The sequence below is a fragment of the Hypanus sabinus genome, chromosome 6 (genome assembly GCF_030144855.1).
Source record: "Hypanus sabinus isolate sHypSab1 chromosome 6, sHypSab1.hap1, whole genome shotgun sequence".
In the NCBI taxonomy this organism is placed as follows: Eukaryota; Metazoa; Chordata; class Chondrichthyes; order Myliobatiformes; family Dasyatidae; genus Hypanus; species Hypanus sabinus.
Window position 1 is genome coordinate 94,381,204 of NC_082711.1, and position 16,984 is coordinate 94,398,187.

Here is a 16,984-nt window from a genome sequence, read left to right on the forward strand (position 1 = left end):
GCCTTCTTTACCACCCTATTCATTTGTGTTGCCCCTTTCATTTGGAAGCTATAGATATAAGGGTCATGCCATTGAATGTAGACTTTCATCTTTCATTTAACCTCTCAAAGTACAACCCCTCACACTTATCCAGATTGAAATGTACCTGCCATTCTCCGCCCCCATTTCCAACTATTCTATATCTTGCTCTCTCCCCTGACAACTTTCATCACCGTCTACAACTCCGCCAATTTTTGTGTTACCTGCAAACCAACTGATCGGCCATTTGTATTGTTTCCAATATATCAGAATCAGCAAAACCTCCCAGCACTGACCTCTACAGAACATACGTGGTAACCAACTTCAAGTCCACCATTACCCTTTATGGCCAAGCCAAATCTAAAAGTAAATGAACAAATACTTAGGATCATAGACAGATGCTGCCTGAGGACAGACCTTCCACTTGGGAGCAGAGAGTACCTGAAACCAATGCATTTGTTAAGTAGCAAAACTATAATAAGTGTTGACGAAATTCACCCCGAGGTCTTGGAACTGTCCTTTGCTCAGCCTCTAATGGCTCCCTTCCTCCAGAAATGATGGTTGACACTCACATTCAAGTCATGAATTAATTATTGTTTATTTATTGTGTATGTAAATTATCCTTTTTTTCATTCTTTTATGGCTCTTATTTTCCCACCTTATCTCTGTCCTACTTCACTCAATCTCTTTTCTCACCCCATCAGCATTCTACTACATTCCTCTGTCTTCTCTTCCCTACTTTATACCCTTTGGACCTTCGCCATCCCATTCTTCTCCCCACAATTCAGCTCAACTCTCAATCTCATCACTTCCCTCTTCTTCCCTGCCTAATTACTTCATGGCTTCTATTAAATCGACTCCATACAATTTGGAGGTTGGCAATGCGGCAGGAAAGGTCATTTATCAATAGGTCAAGGAAACCACCTGAATTATTAAAAAAAAAGCAAAGGAGCTTACCTGGAGTGGTTTCAACTGTGATCTGCTCCAGGAGACCTCTTTATATATGACTGCTGCAGCAGGAGGAACAATATGAAGTTTTCTTGGGCAGTTCCTCATACATGAGGATGGCTTGATTCCACTCTGGTTCTGTGGGTTTTCACGTAAATGAAGACTCTACCACAGGTAGGAGAGCAGATGGCTGACAGGTGAATAGGTGAATGATGAGTGCTCCTTCCACTGTTGACACCTGGCCATATGCTGCCAGATGTAAGCAGTGGAAGGAGCACACATAACTTGAGATGTTTTTTTTTGTGCGCATGAGTTACATTAAGGAGACCTTGAGAATTGCTCAGAAACATTTCTCTCTTCATGATAGAGTTTAGAGTAGAGAACAATTAATCTGCTGGAGAATACCAACAGGTTGAACAGCATCTGTTGGAGGGAGAAGAACTGTCGATGTTTCAAGCTGAAACAGGACTAGATTCTTTCCCATCACAGAGGCCACTTGATCTGCTGAATTCCTCCAGCATCTGGTTTGTTACTCTTGGTTCCAGGACAGAGTGACTGCTTTGGGAATCTGGTTTCATGCATGTGGACTGTTTGGCCCAGTCACTAGAGCTGACTGGGCACAATCAGAGCCTCAGTGCTGAAAACATTGGCCGGGGAGCAGACGCTGGACATTGGATTTGGAGGATTTTGCACACCCAACATTAATAGCTCTTTGAGCGTATAGAAAGGTGGTGATCACCATTGCTTGGTAAACTATGGCCTTGCTGCTGGATTTAAACTCTTGGTTTTTGAGCCTTCTTCTCAGTGGACTAATATTTCAGGTGAAATACTGAAAGGAGTGGTAATGCTTATTATTAATATTTGTGATGTCTAAGATGTTTATTTATTTATTGAGATACAGTGTGGAAAAGGCCCTTCTGGCCCTTCAAGGTAGGTCACCCAGCAACCCCCAATTTAATCACAGGACAAGTTACAATGACCAATTAACCTACCAACTGGTATGTCTTGGGAACGTGGGAGGAAACTGGAGCACCTGCAGGAAGTGCATGCCTTCACGGGAAGAACATACAAACTCCTTACAGGCAGTGGCAGGAATGTAGCTCCTAAGAAGGAGGAGTCAATATATATTTTCCAACGTCTCATCGTGGTTGTTGAATGTAGGGGAATGATGTTTTGCATTGAGTATAAGTTTGGAAAAGGTCTTTAAATTCTGGATATTTATGCTGAGACCTATCCATTCTTCTTGTTTGGTACTGGAATCATTGATGACACCTTGGCACACTCAGAGATTGAGCTTCAATAATGAATGAATCCAGCACTGAAGAAGATGAAGACCATGGAATAAATAAAGGGCAGTGATAGCATGAATAGAGTAACATGAAAAGGAGAGTAGTAGTAAATGGCCAGGCAGCATCTATAGGAAGAAGTACAGTCAACGTTTCAGGCCAAGACCCTTCATCAGGACTAACTGAAAGAAGAGATAGTAAGTGATGTGGAAGTAGGAGGGGGAGGGGGAAATCCAAAATGATAGGGGAAGGGATGAAGCCAAGAGCTGGAAAGTTGATTGGCAAAAGGGACACAGAGCTGGAGAAGGGAGAGGATCATGGAACAGAAGGCCTAGGGAGAAAGAAAGGGGGAGGGAAGTACCAGAGGGAGATGGAGAGCAGGCAAGGAGAGATTGTGAGAGGGATGGAGAGAGAAAACAGGGAGAAAAGAAAAGGGAAAATAAATAAGGGATGGGCTAAGAGGAGGAGGACGGGCATTAATGGAAGTTAGAGAAGTCAATGCTCAAGCAACAATTGATCAATTTGTTATGGATTTGAGAAACTGCAGTAAAACATGCAAGTTTGCAGAACTGACAGACTCTGTCATTAAAGACAGAATTGTTTGTGGCATTTTGGATAATGGTCTGAGAGAGTAAGACTGTTGAGAGAGCAGGACGTAGAATTGGAAAAAGCTTTAATGCTTTGCAAAGCTTCAGAAACAGTGATGTCGCAGGCTGAAGTGCTTTTTATTGAGAACTGCAACATACACGCTGTGCGCGAACATATTAGAAAAAATAATGAAGCGACAACGAAGCTGACAGAGAGCAAGACATTATGTGATCTGTGTGGGTGGCAGCACTGATGAAAACAGTGTCCGGCGTGTGGGAAAATGTGCAATGACTGCAGTAAGAGTAATCATTTTTTGCAATGTTGCAGAAGTGGAAAGGAAATAAAACAAGTAAATGCAGTGCTTGAAAATGAACGTGAGGTTTTATATTGATGTGCTTTGTGAAAACAAACAAAGTAAGAATGACTGGACTGTGCCATTGCAAGTGAACCAAACAATATTCTGTTTAAATTGGATACTGGAGCACAAGTAAATGTTCTTACAGAATCCGAGTTTAATGCATTAAAGCCAAGACCAAAGTTACATCAGTCAAATATAAAAGCGACTGGGTATTCAGGTACAGACATTCCAGTTAAAGGAAAATGTGTGGCAAAAGTATCACACAAAAATATTGAGCACACACTTTCATTTGTGAAAGTGCCAAAAAATGTACAGTCAATACTTGGTTTATCTGCCTGTGAGAGACTGAATTTGGTGAAAAGAGTCTTAGTCCTGGACAGTGAACCAGAGTCAGAATACAGTGACTTGATGAAAGAGTATGAGGACTTGATCAAAGGGCATGGTTGTCTTCCAGGAGAGCACGCAATTAAAATTGACAACACAGTGCCACCTGTAGTACATCCATGTAAAAAAGTGCCTTTTGCATTACGTGAGCAACTGAAAACAGAACTTGACAGAATAGAACAGCTAGGAGGCATAAAAAAATTGATGAAACAACTGAATGGGTCAATTCACTTGTCATTATTGATAAGAAAAATGGAAATGAGGATTTGCTTAGATCCAAGAGACTTGAATCAAGCCATTAAAAGAGAGCTTTTCAAATTGCCTACTTGTGAAGAAATTATGTCACAGTTTGCTAATGCAAAGTACTTTAGAAAATTAAATGCATATTCTGGATTCTGGCAAATTACACTAGATGAACCAAGTTCAAAGTTGTGTACCTTTAACACTCCTTTTGCCAGATATTGTTTTCTTCAGCTTCCGTTTGGAATTGCATCAGCTACTGAAGTGTACCATAAAACCATTCACATGCTATATGAACACATTGAGCGCGTGGATACTTCCGTGGATTATATTATTATTTGGGGATAATCTAAACAAGAGCATGACACCAGACTCAGACAAGTCTTTGACGCAATACACAAGGCAAAACTGAAGTTGAATAAAGACAAATGTCAGCTAGGAGTGACTGAGCTTACCTTTGTGGGTGATATCATCAGCAAAGAGGGTGTGTGTCCTGATACATTGAAGGTTTCTGCTATTGAGAATAAGCCAAGACCACAATGTAAAAAGGATGTTCAGAGGTTTATGGGATTGGTTAACTATATGGGAAAATTCATTCCCTATCTTTTGGAACAGCTTGCTCCATTGAGGCAGCTAACAGAAAAGAAAAACAGTTGGAGCTGGAATCATGAACAGGAGAAGGCATGGCAAAATCTCAAGAAAGTGCTCACTAAAGAACCTTGTTGAAATTCTTTGATGCTGAGAGACCCATCAAAATTTCATGTGATGCATCTCAATCAGGCTTAGGGGCAGTATTACTCCAGAAACATGATCAGGAATGGCTACCAGTAGCATATACATCTCGTGCATTATCCAATCCAGAAACAAGGTATGCCCAAATTGAAAAAGAATTGCTCAGCATTATGTTTGCTTGTGAGAGATTTCATCAGTTTGTGTCAGGGCAATCTATTGATGTTGAAACTGATCATAAGCCTCTGACTGCATGTTTAACAAACCTTTAAGTGATTGTCCTTTGTTAATTCAGCAAATGATGGTCAAATTGTAAAGATATGCATTGAATGTGTCATACACACCTGGAAAATTCATGTACATGGCTGACACACTTTCCAGAGCTGTGGCTCCAACAACAAAAGACAGTCACAGGGATGCCGTTGATATTCAGGCATTTGTTGATATGGTCATAGAAACAGTACCTGATGCTCCTGAAAAGTTGGAACTGCTGCATCTTGAGACAGAGAAGGACAAAATTCTCAGTCAGGTTATACAGGTGGTGTTGGATGGATGGCCAGATAATAGGCATGACTGTACCTCAGTAGTACAAGATTATTGGAACCACAGATCAGAACCGTCTGTTGTGGATGGGATATTGTACAAAGGTAGTAGAATTATGATACTTAAAAGTCTCTGAAAAAAAATGCTTGGGAAAATTCATGAAGGCCACCTAGGTTTTGAAAAGTGCAAGAGAAGGGCACGGGAAGTGATGTTTTGGCCCAGGATGAATCAAGAAATTGCAGAATTGGTGTCTTCTTGTCAAATATGCTTTAAATACCAACCTAGTAACCCTAAGGAGCCACTTCATCCACAACCTATTCCTCAGAGACCTTATCAGAAGGTAGGCGTTGATCTTTTTGTAACTGGCAACAAATATTATCTATTAATAACAGATTACTACTCATTGTATACTGAAGTGTGTGGTTTGGCACTGGTGCCAAGCTGCTTGGATCCTAGTGCCCTTCCTTTGGACAACATTGGTGGCATGGAGAGGGGAAGGCTTACAGCATAGGCAACTGCCGGTCTCTCCTACAACTCTGCCCAGGCCTGCTTTCCAAGGCACAAATCCATGGTCTCACGAGACTAACGGATGCCTATCCATAAGGTTTGAGCAGAACAACAGCAGGGAACGTAATTACACGCATGAAATCAGTTTTTTCCAGACATGGTATTCCTGTTGAGGTTTTCACCGGCAATGGTCCACAATTCAGTGGTGAATATATGAGACATTTTGTTCATGAATGGGGCATTGTTCATACAACATCTGGTCCATTTTTCCCTCAGTCCAATGGATTGGTTGAGAAGTCAGTAGGAATTATCAAGAAACTGATGCACAAAGCAAACAATAGTGGAGGTGATTTTTATAAAGCTTTGTTAGCCTACTGTAGTACTCCACTTGAATGTGGATTTTCACCTATTCAGCTCTTGATGGGACACTATTTGAGATCCAATCTGCCAATCGATGAGAGACTTTTCAGAACAGAGGGAGGTGAACAAATGGAAAAAATGGAAAGATGAACACAAAGCCAAGCAGAAGACATACTTCCACAGATGTTCTCGTCCATTATCTGAACTGCACCAAGGAGATGAAGTAAGGATACAAGACAAAATTAACACATGGACTCAGAAAGCTACAGTACTTGAAGAAGTACAACCCAGATCATACATGGTCCAAACAGAAGAAGCAGTGTTAAGAAGAAATCGTAAAGACCTCAAGAAAGAGCCAATTTCAGAGTTTCAGTTAACTGATGCAGACCAGATGAAACATGAAAACAACAAAACACAAGAACTGTGCGAACCACTTACGTCTACTCGTGTTTGTAAACCCCCTAGAGACTGATAGAGACATGTTAAATTATGCACTTGTTTTGATTAATGTTGCTAATTGTTTTTCTTTTAAAGAAAGATGTGGTTTCACGTGTAAGAACGTGAGTTCGGAATAGGCACAGAAATGACAATGATCTGATGCATGGCAGTGTAAGACGTGGTTGCTGCTTGCTGTTAGATGAAAGTTCTAGTTTTAATTCTTCCAGAATATGTTTCTTTCTGAGTACGTATTAAGAACGCAACAGTAATGACTAGCTGGATTATTAGCCCTTGCTCGACCCTCCCGCCATTCGGCAGCATTTGAAACGACGCTCTCCGTGGTCTCCAGGTTACTGGCAATCAAGCAGCCAATCGGATCGGCGCGGGGTTTCGGCCGCGCGCTGGCAGCAGGGGTCGTTGCGGGGCTGTTAACCGACAGGTGGAATTTTCTGCGTGTTCCCGCTCGCCTTCTGCAGCGGCTTCCCAGACGTCTGTTTTCAAAGCCCCCTCGATGCGGGTTTGGGAGCATCAGCCGGGCTCTCGCCTCGTCCGCGGCCCGGCGCTCGACATTACTGAGCAAGGTCTAATTTTAGCAACGCTTTCAACTTGGTTTAAATTCGTCAGGGGCGGGGTCGCCGGGCGGGCGCGGCGTGATTGACGTCACCTGAAGCCAATGGCTTCGCGGAAGGGTACGCCGGGGCTGAGGGACATCAGCAGGAACCAATGGCGTCGCGGAAGGGGCGGGCCGGAGTCGGGATGCGATGTTAGCGTGGTGCGTGTGCTGGGTTATTGCGGCGACGCTGCTGGCCGGGGCGCAGTACAGCCGAGTGCAGCTCGGCACCGTAAGTGAGACGAGCTGTGGTGAATCTCTTCCCGAGCGAGCTTTGCTTGTACGATCATCCAAGGGTGGGTGTTACATTTAACGGGATAGCGTTTATTTTGCGTGTTGGAACCGTATTGACTGGCGGCTGCGCGCTGGTTTGACTCCCAAATGTCAAATCCTGTGGCCGGGGTTAATCACCTTCTCTGTGAGTGTTCACAGCAGCACAGAAAGTTCCAGCTGCTGCGGCTGGATGTTTCTAACGCTGCCTTTTCCAGGCTTCCTCAAAGTGTGAGGGGCAGTTGTGAAGTCCCCAGAGAGCGAGGTGTGTGTGATATTGTGCCAAAAACAAGTAAGTTTGTGCCGAAATACAAACTTTTCGGGACAAATAATGCGGGCACAGATGGAAATCGAATTTAAAGTGGGGAGTGTGCTTGTTTCGTGGTTCGGCAAGATGCGGTGAAAGCGTGACGAGAACCTGCTGAAATTTGTTGCTGCTGCTCTTAATTTTGTCGCAGTGGATTTAAGAAAGGGGTTCTAAAGTTTTCTGGTATTGAGGTCAAATGGGCAGATCGGATTGTTGTAATTTAGCAGATACGGGGGAATGTAGTACCTTAAATTAGACTTAGTTTGAGCCACAATAATGGTTTACGTTAAGGGGGTTTATTCGTGTTGTGTGTTACGTGACTGCAAACAGTGAATAAACGCCTTATTCAAAACAATTCGTGGATCTGTTTTTCCTTCTTGTTGCCGAGGAAGTTTGAAGTAGTTGATTATGAATATATTTTATCTTATGGAAAGGTACGCCGGTCAGTTGTAATTGCATTGTTGTCCGTTTGAAATGGAAATCTTTTTCCGCCCACTGTGGTCCGAATATCACAACTCGTTTTGTGATATTTGGCTGTGGCAATGAAGTTAACCTAAGTTTACATGTATATTCTGGAATTAAAACAAGCTCATGGTTGCATTATGTAGTCGAAGTATCGGAGCAATGACTTTTGGAACCTTTGGACTTTTGTTTATATCATCTGACGCGTGAAGTAAATGAAAGCTGAGGTATTTTATTTCTGGAAGTTGTATATGTTTTCGTGTGCAATCGAGGTTATGTAACTAAATCATGCGTTTATTTTATTTATTTAGAAATAATTGATCTTAAAGCCGCATTGGATTATCGTAGATGAAGATCGGCGACCTCTGGGAATAACATCAATCAGTACAAACGTCTGCGGTTTCCTTTTCCCTCTGGTTCGAGATGGGAAACGGACTTTCAGATCAAACTCCTATTCTGTCAAACTTTCCATCTTTTCAATCTCTCCACATCGTTATTTTAGGTTTGGATTGCGCTGGGAAAACCACGGTTTTATACCGATTGCAGTTTAATGAATTTGTTAATACTGTTCCAACGAAAGGATTTAATTCTGAAAAAATCAAAGTGACTTTGGGCAACTGCAGGTCGGTGACTTTCCATTTCTGGGATGTCGGTGGTCAGGAGAAACTGAGGCCACTCTGGAAATCCTACACTCGCTGCACAGATGGTATCATCTTCGTGGTGGACTCGGTAGATGTGGAAAGAATGGAAGAAGCCAAAACTGAACTGCATAAAATAACCAGGATCTCTGAGAATCAAGGAGTGCCTGTGCTTTTGATTGCAAACAAGCAAGATCTCAGGAACTGCCTCTCTCTCTCTGAAGTAGAGAAACTATTAGCATTGAGTGAATTAAGTTCCTCAACCCCATGGCATCTACAGCCAGCCTGTGCCATAATAGGAGATGGGCTGAGAGAGGGACTGGAAAAACTTTATGAAATGATCGTCAAGAGGCGGAAAATGTTGAAACAACAGAAAAAGAAGAGATGACTCTACAACAGTTGAAGATACAATGATATTTTGTATTTTTGAAAGCTGAGATGTTTCTACACTGGTCATTATTATCTGTAGCCCTTTGACAAAGCTAACATTGCAAATGCAAGTCCTTTTGAGACCCAAGACTGGATTTTTTTTTGTGTGTGGGATCACAGTTGAAGGTGGATGTGATGAAATAAGCATTGAGAGCAGTTATGCCAGAATAAGACTGTCAGCATCTTTTATAGTTTGCCTGACCAAATTATATTTAGATTGTAGTACTTGTTCTGTGTTCATTGACCTTCCTAATGGTCAGGTATGTTTGTATGTATGTGGGCTGTGTTTCAATTTTAGGCCTAAGAGTTCAGGTACCTGCCACAGCACAAAGCTTTTAGGCCAGCTGAACACTGAAAATATTTAATTGTTGACTGTTGTAAAATGAATACTTACAAAAAATATTGGGGAAAATGGCTGCTACAGATTGTAGTGTAAAATGTTTAAGTGCTCTTCTGTTTCTAAAGTAAAGAAATTTAAAGAGCAGGTTGTTAATTAAGTCTTTGGAAGAATATTTAAATGAGCTACTACTGGTATTGAAGAAATGTGAAGCATTTCTGTGCTTGCCCACATAATTTATAGTTCTGGGGTTGCTGGCAAAAGCATATCACTTAATTGTAGAATGGATATCAATCGGTCTCATACAGAAATCTCTGATGTGGAGGGAGAAGGGAAACAGTGATGTTTAACTGACCTTGAACTTTTGAGTGTTGAAACATTTTTTCATAATGACACTGGAACATAACATTTGTTTGTTCTTGTTACTGATGAACAAGTTCCAGGAAGCCCAAATTTCTAAGCAGTATTACATTTGGGAGATGAATTTCATACCATGATATAAGCTGTGACATAAGATGTGAGAGGGAAAAGAAACAGCAGGACTGCATTTGCTGTCAAATGTAAAATTAGCATAATAAAGCTGTCTAAGGCAGCTTTGCCATGAATTATTTTGGTGCCATCTTTCTATAGTTTTTGTGTGGAGATTTCATTTGCTTTAAAGATTGTAGTGGTTGTTATAAAAAAAAGCCACATTTAATTGTGACCAGCTGTTTCTTTAATGAAGGAGGGTCTGAATGTACAGCTATTCTGACCTGAAAGGGACAGTAACATGCTATTGACACTGGCGCCAGCAAACAGACCTAGACTGCATTCTCATTAATATAGATGAGTTTGCACCAATTATACAAATTTAAACTGGGGGAGGGGGTGCAGCAAATAGGGAAAGTTTTCTTCCCCCCCAATTTGTTTGCAAGTATCCTTTGTAGTTTGCTGTTTCCCTGATGCAGGATGTTTTCCAACATGGGAATTACTGAATCATTTGTTTTTCATTATTTATTGTATTACATATTTCATATTTATAAAATTTGAGCCGTGTAATTATTATTGACACTTGTTGACAAAGACTGATCCAAATTTTGATTGGCACAAGCCCTTAAAATGGCTTACGATTTCTTTTTGTATAAAGAGGACCAGGGATAATTTGAAGCTTCATCATGTAACTGGAGACTTTCATCTAAAGAAAACCATGGGCTGAGAAGGGGTTACATTTGACAAATCAGTTAATTCAGAATTTTTTTTATCTGAAACCTAGATTGATTATTTCTAAAATACATTTTAGACTATTTGTTACACCCCCAAAGGTTAAAAATTAATGAAAGGCTAGTGCATATACAGTGTATTTTCTATTTTTAATTCTTTCCCCCTCTCTTTCAATTTAAAAGGTTTTGAGATGGCTGGTGAGGCAGGGTTGTTTGGATGTGGAGGTGCTGGCCATTCATGTGTGTACAAGCACAAGATGTTATAAACACTGAAATATTCACACATGTAAATGGAGATTTGGGTGTTCTGTTGAATGCGGAGACTATCTCTGGTATGAAAAAGGCTATGAATAGTTTGCACAAAAATCTTTATGTAGTATCTTGTTTACTTCCAGTATTTTCCAAACTTAAAAAGGCAGGCCAATTTATTTATGTTCATTGCTAAACCTGATCAATTGTAAGCAAAATGAAAAAGGCTAACCAATTGAACTGGCAGTAAATTATTAAAATAAAAATTAATTGCAATTTAAAACTGTCTTGTCTCCTATCTCCGAAGACCTTGCATTGAGACAGTAAAAGCTCTTTGATTAAATGAGGCTATTGGTATTTTACTGTAACAATTTTGTAAATATATTCTGTTTGACTTGTGCAGTGGCTTAAAGAAATGCACTTTAGGTGTTCATTAAAGATCAACAGCTTTGTGTTTTAATAACTGAACGACTTTTAATTGATCTATCTGGTTTCTGTGTTTACCATCTTCACGTGACATTTCCGGTCCCGGTTAGAAAAATCCTTTATATTTATATAAATATTTGATCTTAATAAATAAACTAAACAAATCGTACCACTGTCTTGGTCCCAAATGACAAGCTTTGCCAAATGTTTTTTCCTAATAGCTTTGTTTATATTTAGGGTTGAAGTTTTGGATAACTTTTTGTTCAGATTGGGTTTTTTCTACTTTAATTGATGTTCAGCAATTGGTGAATTTTTGGTATTAAAAAAAACTGCATATGTGCTCTATCAATTCGGTCTCAATTACATCAAAACAAATAATGGTTTCATGAATTATGGCTCTTGGATTTGCTGTGCATGTCCACAAGAAAACAAATCTCAGGGTTGTATATGGTAACATGTAGTTTAATAATAAATTTACTTTGACCTTTGATCTGTGTGCACTGATGCTGCAAACTACTTGGTGATGACAAACTACTAGGTATGTTTTGAAATTTAGTTATCCTGATTTCAGAGGAATACACGAGGAACCCCTGGCAATACTTGGACAAGATGATAAGTACTAGCCTTCAGGATGTGGATTTAGCTATTCATTCTGTGGCTTTATTCAAACATGCATTGCCATTGAAGTGGACCTACTTTGCAATCTGCCAACATACTGGATAGTACAAAAAGTGACATCTATAAGTAGCCATGTTAACGTTTTGTTCAATGTTATCTTCTTGGTTGAATATTGGCCATAGTTGACAAAATTTCCACCAGGTGACATGGTCTGTGAAGTGAAATCTCTTGGACTGAACAAAATGACAAACTTCATTTTCTTTTTCTCTAATTTCAAACGTTTATATTTTGTCCCATTTGTCACCTGATCTTTAACCCTTATTTTTATCACTATCAATACCACTTACTGGCTGTTCCATCTCACATACTCTACAAATGTGCTTGGAAAATTAGGTGCGGCATTTTATTGGAAACATTGCCCCAAGCAAAGACATTAGGAATGCTTTGCAGTACTTAATTACCAAGCCCAACTGTGTGTTGCAACAAGCAAGAAGCTACAGTCAGCAAACAGCAGAGAGATTCTGCATCTACATTATATACCAACGCAGTTTCTATGAGCTAAAAGATCATTCTGCCCTGTAGAAGTACAGTACTGTGCAAAAGTCTTGGGCACAAATGTGTATACATAGCTGGGTGCCTAAATAGTTTTGCACAGTACTGTATTTGTCAACGTGGAGCAGACAGCGTTTGTAAATCTGGTAGGAGCAATGAAGTTGGGAATGGTGAGGGTGGAGCGCCATGGGGCAAGTGGTAGAGAGGGAGTGTCGGGTGAGGGTGGTGCGGATGTAGGTACACCTTGTCCTGAGGCACAAGGCAAAATCATTTGATTATAAACAATGCATTTATGAATTATTTCTGATGTTTCCTGCTCCCTGCCCTCTCCCCTTTTTCCCAACCATGATTACCCTCTCACTTCCACCTTCCCATTCTCTGTCTATAATAGAGATCCATATCAGGATCAGCTACAACATTTTTTTAATTTATTCATTTACAGGATGTGAGTATCGCCAGCCAAGCCAGCATTTATTGCCCATCCCTAGTTGCTCTTGAGAAGGTGGTGATGAGCTGCCTTAGTGAACAGCTGTAGTCTGAGGTGCAGGTACACCTACAGTGCTTTTAGGGAGGGAATTCCATGATTTCGACCCAGTGACAATGAAAGAACCAAGTCTGGATGTTGGCTTGGAAGGGGTACTTGTAATTCACCGACATATGTCATGGTTTTAATTTTGTAGCAGTAGTACAGTCTAATAAGTCTAATACATCAAATTACTATAGTACTGTGCAAAAGTCTTAGGCACCCTAGCTTTATGTATGCGCCTAAGACTTTTGCACATTGGAGACATAAATTGGTTAGTTTGAACAGTATTGAAAGGTTAATAAAAGACGATATTCCAATGTTAGATCCATATACATATATATATATATATATATATATATATATATACATGGTTTCTGATAGTACTTTATTGACATTAAAGGTCAATGGAATCCAAACTAATTGTTTTCTTCCTTGTTTTTAAATTTCTCACTTTTTATTGCAAAGTATTTCTTAGTCTTGATGTGGATGTAAATGAGGAATTATTTTGCCTACTGAAAATCCAATGCTTTTGGCTTAGAAAGAAAGGAACATCTTTCAGGGATTGGACTTTGTACCAAAAAGGACTCTGCTTTTTGCTGATCTCATACACTTCAGTCAAATTATTGAACGTGCTGGTTCTTGCCCACTGCAACTCATCAATTTGGCAATGTAAAATTGGCAAGGTTATTAATATATTTTGCAATCAGCTGCAGTCAATTTGCTCTGTAAAAATGCCAATGAGTCTTGAAGTCCTTCAACCCATTTATATCCAAGCCTAAATTTTAGATAACTTTAGTAACAAAATAGCTGATCTGTCACAAGACAAGCTGGTCTGCTTAGTGCCATTGTGCCAAATTAATTTCACCCCACGCTTCTGATCTGCACCAAATCTGAACACTCAGATTTTGTTTGTCGCTCTCAATCCTCACTTTTGAAAATTTGTTTTTTTTTATTCTTCCCCAATGTACGCAACATGTCCTATGGTGTTACATGTTATATTGATCTTGGTAATGTGTGTTTGTGGTTGTAAAACTGGTTTTAAATTATGTTAAATAGCTACACTGTTGTTCCATCATTTGGGAGGAATGAGAATTGGCACTGCCCTGGCCTGGCAAGTTCTACAGGTTACCATGAATAAATACTTTTGATTCAATTATGATGTTTGAATGGTTGCCTCACTAGAGCTGGACCAAGCATACCCTTTACATTGACCTCAAGATCATGGTATTCAGCTTTGACTTCCTCTCCATTGAAACTAGTGTCTTTTCCCCCCACACTGCTATTTGCAGTTCGTTTCCTCAGTTACACAGGCTGCGTGTTTTTTTAATATAAACTCTTGTAAAACTTTTTTTTATCTTCTTACTTCAAAACTCTTTTTAACATGCTCTGCTTTCCTCCCATCTTTACTAGTTTTTTAGGGCAAAGAGACTAAATGTTATTTCAGTTGTTAATGTGATTCCCTTGTCCACGTGTTCCTCTCCATTGATACCCCTCTTGGTACTTAACCCTGTAAACATGACAAGTTTTACACCTGCCCATAAACCTACTCCCTGTCAACCATTTAGGGCCCCAAATAGACCTTCCAGGTGAGGCGACACTTTTGCTACATGTCTGTCAGAGTCATCTTTTGCATCCAGTGTTCTCAGTACAGCTTCCTCTACATTTAGTGAGATTTGACGTTGACTGGTGGACAGCTTTGCTGAGAGCCTTCACTCTGCCTGCCCCAAAACATATAATTTTCCAGTGACCACCCATGTCAATTTGACTTACAATTCCCATTCCAACGTGTTGGTCCATGGCCTTCTCTATTGCCGCAATGAGGCCATACTCAAGTTTTAGGAGCAACGTCTCATATTTTGTCTGCATAGCCACCAACCTGCTGCCATGAACATTAATTCTCTCATTTCTGGTGATTTCTCACTCTTCCCCTTATATCTCTTTCTATTCCTCACTCTGGTTCCCATCACCTTCCTCTGGTACCCCTCCTATTTCTTCCATGGTGCACTGTCCTCTCCCATCAGATTCCTCCTCCTTCAGGGTTTTACTGTTCCTATCTGTCACCTGTCAGCTTCCTATTTCGTTCCTCTTTCCCCCATCCACCCATCCGCCTACTCACTTCACTGGCTAGCTTGTACTCCTTCCGCTCCTTTATTTTTCTGGCTTCTGTTCCCTTCCTTTCCAATCCGGATAAAGGGTCTTGGTGCGAAATGTTGACTGAATCTCCCTCAAAGATGTTGCTTTGCACAATGTTCGTTCATCGGGAGTTCTATATAAATAAAATAAATCTTATTTTGTCAGATAATCTTTAGGAATGACATAGGACATCAAACAGTTGCTTACTCATAGGCACAAAAACACCACTATGTCCTCTATCTGACCGAAATAAACAGAAAAATATTGTTAAACTTTAAACCTACGAAAAGTTGTTTCACACGTGCAACAATTAATAATTTAAAGGTGCAGCCTGTTTATTGGCTTTCTCAGAGACTTAAACCTTTTATATTTTGAGTTTCTGTTGTTGGGTGTTTGAGGGATCTTCTAACTCAACTCGCTGTTGAAGACCTCAATTGACACCTTCATTGCAGTTAACTTCAATCTGTGGTGTTAAAGCCACATCTTAGAATAAATTTATCCTCAATCAGAATGTATTCGAAATATCTCACTGAATCATTTGATCTTTGCAGGTATTTGTGATATTTGTTGCAAATTAAATGAATATAGTAGGGTTGAAATACAATTAACTCCAATAGCCACTTCACAAGTTAGTCTTAGAACTCTAAGGCAGCTTGAACTGCTCATCTTTGGCTCTTCCCGATGAAGAGTGAAGATGCAAATCATTATTTTGTTCTTAGTCCACTGGGCATGGTGAATTTGAGTAAGTTCAGAGTCTGAAGTGAATGCTGTGTCATGTTGGATCATTCTTGAATGGGAAATTAGCTAGATAATTATTTAGTTGTAAGCATAAAGGAAGTCTGCAAAGGGAAATTAAAATTATGCTTTCTATGTCTCTACTTCAAACATCTTTGATCAATTTACAGTCTAAAGCTTCTATTAGAAAATGATAGTATAAATATATTTGCTTGTCCAAATTGGTCCAGCTTTTGAGCATAGAATCATTTCAGAAGTGAATGAATATATCTTTCTTTGTTGCCTCGACATTTTCATAGCTGTGACTGAAAAGTCATCATCCCTGTATAATTCTCAGAACCCTGTGCTTGAACATTGGATTCTCTAAACTAGTACAATACTCAAATCTTCTCGTCATGTTAGGTTACACGATCGTCCATCTAGAAGCTGCTATGGTTGTAATTGCAGACTTTAGACCTAAATTCATTAATGTGATCCATGGAAGATAATGAAAACTGCTTTCTCATTTTGTGGATAATCCTATTTACTTCCATTTGAAGTGCAAAGCACAAACATCAGCTTTTCCTGGTCATCTACAGTGTGACAAAAGAGCCCCACAGCCTGTGAGCTTCTGTGTTTCTGTTGACTGATGATGTAGTAAGGATTTGCTGGTTAAACTTAATGTAAATTGTATGCTGTTGGTCTTCCTGCCATCTGGGAAAAGGCAGCAAAGCATTTGGGCTCTCACAACCAGACTATGTAACAGTTTCTCCCCCCAAGCCATCAGACTCCTCAATACCCAGATCCTGGACTGACACCAACTTACTGCCCTCTACTGTGCCTATTGTCTTGCTTATTATTACTGCACAGTTTTGTGTACTTTATGCAGTCCTGGGTAGGTCTGTAGTGTAGTTTTTTCTGTGTTGTTTTTACGTAGTTCAGTGTAGCTTTTGTATTGTTTCATTTAGCACCATGGTCCTGAAAAACATTCTCATTTTTACTATGTACTGTGCCAGCAGTTATGGTGGAAATGACAATAAAAAGTGACTTGACTCATTCCATCTTTTTCTAAATATAGCAGTAGGTGCAGTTCTGTCAAGGACTGTTGCTAAATT

The 16,984-nt window shown here is 40.0% G+C and overlaps 1 protein-coding gene across 5 annotated transcripts; it reads left to right on the forward strand.

Annotated features, from left to right (window-relative positions):
- The first annotated feature begins 6,822 nt into the window (after positions 1-6,822).
- On the forward strand, positions 6,823-11,495 carry arl4aa (ADP-ribosylation factor-like 4aa). 5 transcript variants are annotated; one of them, XM_059972626.1, is made up of 2 exons: positions 6,823-6,980; positions 8,360-11,495. In XM_059972626.1, the coding sequence occupies exon 2, from the start codon at positions 8,472-8,474 to the stop codon at positions 9,072-9,074; it is 603 nt and encodes a 200-aa protein (XP_059828609.1). In that variant the 5' UTR covers positions 6,823-6,980; positions 8,360-8,471; the 3' UTR covers positions 9,075-11,495. The 5 variants fall into 5 exon arrangements, with proteins under 5 accessions (XP_059828609.1, XP_059828607.1, XP_059828610.1 ...); XM_059972624.1 differs by lacking the exon at positions 6,823-6,980 and adding an exon at positions 7,153-7,305; XM_059972627.1 differs by lacking the exon at positions 6,823-6,980 and adding an exon at positions 7,165-7,241.
- Positions 11,496-16,984: the final 5,489 nt, after the last annotated feature.

Excerpts from the sequence above, each read along its gene's own strand:
- arl4aa (XM_059972626.1), top strand. The coding sequence starts at position 8,472 with ATGGGAAACGGACTTTCAGATCAAACTCCTATTCTGTCAAACTTTCCA.